Here is a 5544-nt window from a genome sequence, read left to right as displayed (position 1 = left end):
GTTTTATATTTTCAAAACTTTAATAATTAGTTAATTTATTAGCATTGGTATTGGCCTTTTCCCATCCATCAGCATTGGCCAAAAAAGTCCTATCAGTACATCACTAATGCTTATTAATAATTTTAGAATAATTGACAACCATATAATGTTTATTTTTTTTTATTTACTACAAAAACTTAATGTAGTCCAAAGTGGAATACTTATCTCTATTATTCCTGCTTTAACCAGATGGTGAGTTGCAGATTTACTAGAATCTCAAACTTTTTGGAAATGATGCTGGCAATCTACTAACAATAGGCTGACAGTTTTTTTGTGAGGTTTGCAATATCAAATAGCATGTTTGGTTTTCCCACCCAATTTTAAATAAATGTCTCTAACCAATTCTTGAAAATATAATAATGTACTAAGAATAATATCTGTACAACAATTTATATAGCACATGATTTAACTTCACACTATCAAGTATCATGAAATAACTGCCACTATCAATCAATACTATTGTATAAATCAAGGCTTCCATTTTTTTGTTTTTATTTTTGTTTTGTCATTAGTAATGTTGTGGCTAACTTGGGAGTGGAGTGTTTGCAGAAGCTGAGAAACTGACTCAAAAGAAATTAATTTCAATTAGAAATAAAAGTTAAAAGACCAGCTAGTTTTTAAAAATGATTTTGAAATTTATGACAGATAACATCATGAGCAGGACATTTGGTACTTAATGTCATGTTTCCACAGAACCATCACTGTTGTTTTGATTTTACCATTGTAAATGGTTTTTGTAAAGATGTTTTTATTCGTTGAAAAGATGCAGTGCTACTGAGGATAGGTATTTTCAAAAGTTAATGAAAAGTCTTGTTCTGATGTCTTATTTTCTAGCAAATAATTCCCTATAACATTAGAGAGCCAGCCATTTATAAAGGTATCATAATCTCTCTAACAATATGTTGTTATTAACAATATTACTATTACAAACAGTAGCTTAAACAACTTCATCATTAAAAAATATCGATCGATCTTAATATTTCTATAAAGCATGCTCTTCATTTGAATAATGGTATTCTTGGTAAGCTTTAAAGCTTTAAAGCTTTTTTAAAACTCTTTAACTTCTCGAAATATTGTTCTGCAACTCCCCAAAACTTTGTTCTTCAACTCCCCAAAACTTTGCTCTTCAACTCCCCAGAACATTGCTCTGCAACTTCTCAGAACTCTATTAGCTGCAACTCTTTAGAACACTATCAAATGCAGCTTTTCCTTTTTCTGCTTGTATTTTTCTGAACAAAAACAAACAGTAAATTATTGTTGTGTTTATATTTTTTGATAATTATTAATTTGAAAATATAAAATTCTCTCTTTATTTACAAATAGTGTGATTGTTTTAGGTAATTTTTACCTAATTTATTTTTTAATTAATGCAATTGTAGAAATATACATTTGAAGTTGAGATGACTTGCAGTGGTTGCTCTGGAGCAATAACTCGAATATTGAGCAAAAATGAAGGTAACTTCCATGCATTTTGAGTATAAAAAATTTATAAATATTTTATTGTATTTATTTCTTGTATGTTAAAATTGTTTGTCTTTTATCAATATTTTTTAAACATAAATTGGTTATACAAATGAATGCACTCACATTGAAAACATAAATTCCCCCCCCCCCCTCAATCTTTTATCTACTTTGGTGACATCTACTCAGCCCTTCACAAGTCTAGACCTGTTTGACACTCTTGTTGAATACTTTTTAAATGTTTTCAAGTATTTTATTTTGGTTGTTGCATTAACAATAGTAATTAGAAAAAGTCACAAATTTAAAGTTAATATTTCTTAATTTAAAAGCAAATATGCTTGCCATTTTGCTACTTCTGATTCCATTCTCTACTTTTACAAATCTTTTGTCTTTTTTTTGAAATGTTGTCATATTTCTGCATGTTTTTTTTCTTTTCTACACATATTCTCATGGTTGCTGCTCAAGTGAGCATCTTTTGTTCTATCAATTAAAGTCTTGCATGATCATTCAGCTCAAACTCTTTTTTTATATCTAAAAAATTTTTTCGTCACACATTTTTTCGTCACACATTTTGAATTTTCTACTCCTTTCATATTTTCCTAGCATACAACTTATAGTTGTTTAAGTTTTTGGTCAATTGCTTTCTTGCGCTTTAACTTCTTTGGTTTCTGCTAGCTTCTAAACTTAAATAGTGGTTTTAGCTTTTAGTAGAAACTTTTTTTCAAAAAAAGTTAAGTTTTCTGGGCTTTATTGAGAAATAAATTTTATTTGAAGTACAAAATATATATATTTTTTTTCTTTTACTTCTTTGAAGTGCATTAAAGTTATGTATAATATTTATCTTTTTTAATTAACTCTAGTTTTTTTTATTTTTTAAATAAGAAAAAATCTCATCCTTATTGCTGGGTACTTTTGAATCTACATCTTAAAATTAAATTTAGACCTTGAACAAGTTTAAGTGTCTAGTTTCTGACTGTAGACCATATTTGAAAATCCACATTTAAATATTTTATTTGAGATCAATATAAAAATTTATTTGAGATTTATTTAAGATCAATATAAAAACATAAATACAATTAACTCCTAGTTATTCAAACCTTTACAAAAAAGAATTTACTTTGAATAAACAAAATTTTGAATAACTCAAAACTCACTTTAAGTTTAACTATTTTTTAATTTTTACAAAACTTGTATAAAAATCTTGACATTTGGAATAAATCTCAAATAAAATAACATGAACAAATTAAGAAATTTATATTTAATTAATATTAAGAGTATATATTGAGTATATATTTAATGAATATTAATTTGATCTTTTATTATTATTGCTTTTTTTATATTACTGTATTTATAAAACTATTATTACTTTTATTTTATACTGTCTTTTTTAACTCTACTAATATTACTATTATCATTAATTTATCTTTGTTTTTTATATTTTATTAATATTATTTATAATGATAGTGATAGTGATTCAATTGTAGTAATAGTTTTTATGGTTATTGTCCTAATTTTTGCAATTGTTATGTTTGTTTTATTAATTTCTGCCTTAGTTTTAAACTTTACTATAATTATTTTTACCATTGTTTTTATCATTAGTTATAATTTTTAGTAAAATTATCATGATATAGTTAGTATTTGTTTTTTTATTCACATTAATAATATTATTATTTTTATTATATTATTATTGCAATTATTAATATCATCTTTATTTATTAGTGCTTTATTTTCCTTTCTTTCTTTTTTTTTTTTTTTTCTTTATAATTTTTTTTTCTTATTTATAATTCTTTCTGTTTTTTTTTTTTGTTTTTTGTTTAGGTGTCACTCCATTGACTAGTTTTTAACTATATGAGTGACACCTAACCTTATTTATTGTTAGTTTATAAAATATTATTGTAAGTTTTCATATTTTATGGTTAAATAAATGGATATATATATATATATATATATATATATATATATATATATATATATATATATATATATATATATATATATATGAATATATATATATATATATGAATATATATGAACCCTTTTCCTTGTAACAAAAAATTAAAATTAAAAAAAGAGTGCCGTTTTCATTGTTTTTAATTTCTAAAGAATGTTTGTAGAACTTCTTTTTGGTACAAGTGGTTGGTACTTAGTGGTTGTCTGATTTTTTCGCCACTGTTTTCAAAAGGAAACTATTGGATTACTAAATTGTTATTTTAAAATGAGGTTTTGTGCAAATAAAATATTTCTTTTAATTTTCTGTGTCATTAAACAATTTAAGTCTTTAAAAAAGGATTTTTACAAAAAGCCATCAATGTATGACGAATTTTTTTTATCAAAGTGAACAAAAAGTTATTGAATAATAAAATTTTCGAATTACTGAAGGATATTTCCATGAGTTTGCTGAGAAAAATCCTCGGGGAATGAAAATCACTTGAATAAACGGGAACTTGCAATAAATGCAAATTCCAATAAAAAATTCCGATAAACCAAGAGCCTATTTTAAAATTATTATTTTGTGATATTATCTATTCGATTAACCAGGAGTCTACTGTAATTTCAAATGCTCAACTTTCATTTAAACTTAATTTTCTTTATAAAGAGTATTGCTACAGATGCGTATTTAAGAGTTGAGAGTTTTTTAGGTTTTTTTTCATTTTTAAAAAAAATTATTTTTGTGTTTATGTAAAATAATTATTTAACAATTAAAATTTTAGTTGTTATTGTTCTGATGATGTTTTTATATACATTTTTGTACAGGCATTAGCACGTTCAACGTTGATCTGGAAAATAAGAAAGTTACGGTGGAAACTGATTTATCCTCAGAGGATGTTTTAGAACTGATAAAAAAATCAGGAAAAAAAACTACTTTAATTGAAAATTAGTTTTTCATTCTAAATTACATTTATCAAACAGTTGTATTATTATGCCAAATATATATTATATGATATGCTATTTTGATACTATTTAACTTAGGGCATATAGTATGAGCATACATCCATAAAGTACGTACGCAGTAAAACCACTAATTTTGCACCCCCTCTCACTTTGTAAGCACCTGTGTGCGTGTAACTTTAAAATTAGGTGCAAATAATAGTTTATGATTTAAGTTAGCACTATTTGATATACTGAATAAAATAACTATGACAGTATTTTGTAGACATTCAAAGTTTTGAAATACAAATCAAAGTAGACTTGCCCGTACTGTAGAGGGGGTTGTTTGGTGCAATCGGTTTACTGGTTTGGTTGATTGAGTCACGTTTTACTGGTTCGCCCCTCTCGCCCTAATTTTTTTTTTTATTTATATTTTTGTGGTCTTAAATGTTATAATATTTTAATTTTTTTTTAGCTGCTTTTAGTTATCTTATGAATACATTTTAATACATATAAATTTAATTATTATTACTTTAATTATAATAAATTTAATTATTACTTTGAATGTCATTATTTGTACTCGCGTACAAAAGAAAAGCCCACAAAAAAACTATTATCTGTATGTTGCTAAAAATGATTAAATTATTTTATTTTTCTAACATCAGTATATAGGCATATACTAATGTTAGAAAAATAAATATACTAGCCGCGGATGATATAACCTTCATATTTAGAGGCGCGGCTGGCAAGGTTGAGGGTTATATTCACATTATAATATATAATGCTAACGCGTATTAACTATTATTGTTGTTTAATAATATTTATTATATTATTTTCATTTATTAGTATAATAATTATTATTATATTATTTTCATCTAATTATTATTTTTTCAGCAATGATATATCGGCAATATCATTGACTTACAAAGACTTAATACCCCTGTAATTAATCGTCATACAATTGTTAACTCCTCCCCCCTTCACATTGCAATTTGTGACCTTTTTGAGATTCGCATAAATATAAAATTTGCCGGTGCGAAAAACTCGATTTTCGCAATATCTTTGACATACAATGAACATAGAATATATAAAGCATAATAATTATAAATAGTTTCTAGAACCTTTTGTTTTTGGCGGAGCAGGAGGTGAGCCTCTATATTTAGTTTTTATTTAATA

The 5544-nt window shown here is 25.1% G+C and overlaps 1 protein-coding gene across 1 annotated transcript; it reads left to right on the top strand.

Moving 5' to 3' along the window:
- Nucleotides 1-1406: 1406 nt before the first annotated feature.
- Nucleotides 1407-4449, top strand: LOC100215319 (copper transport protein ATOX1 homolog). Its single transcript, XM_065812236.1, is given in 2 exon segments — nucleotides 1407-1494; nucleotides 4255-4449. Coding segments are annotated over 2 exon segments (213 nt in total). The 3' UTR covers nucleotides 4380-4449.
- Nucleotides 4450-5544: the final 1095 nt, after the last annotated feature.

This window comes from Hydra vulgaris, chromosome 12 (genome assembly GCF_038396675.1).
Source record: "Hydra vulgaris chromosome 12, alternate assembly HydraT2T_AEP".
NCBI classification, from domain to species: Eukaryota; Metazoa; Cnidaria; class Hydrozoa; order Anthoathecata; family Hydridae; genus Hydra; species Hydra vulgaris.
The sequence above is the reverse complement of the archived record's forward strand: the minus strand, read 5'-3'. Positions and strand labels throughout refer to the sequence as shown.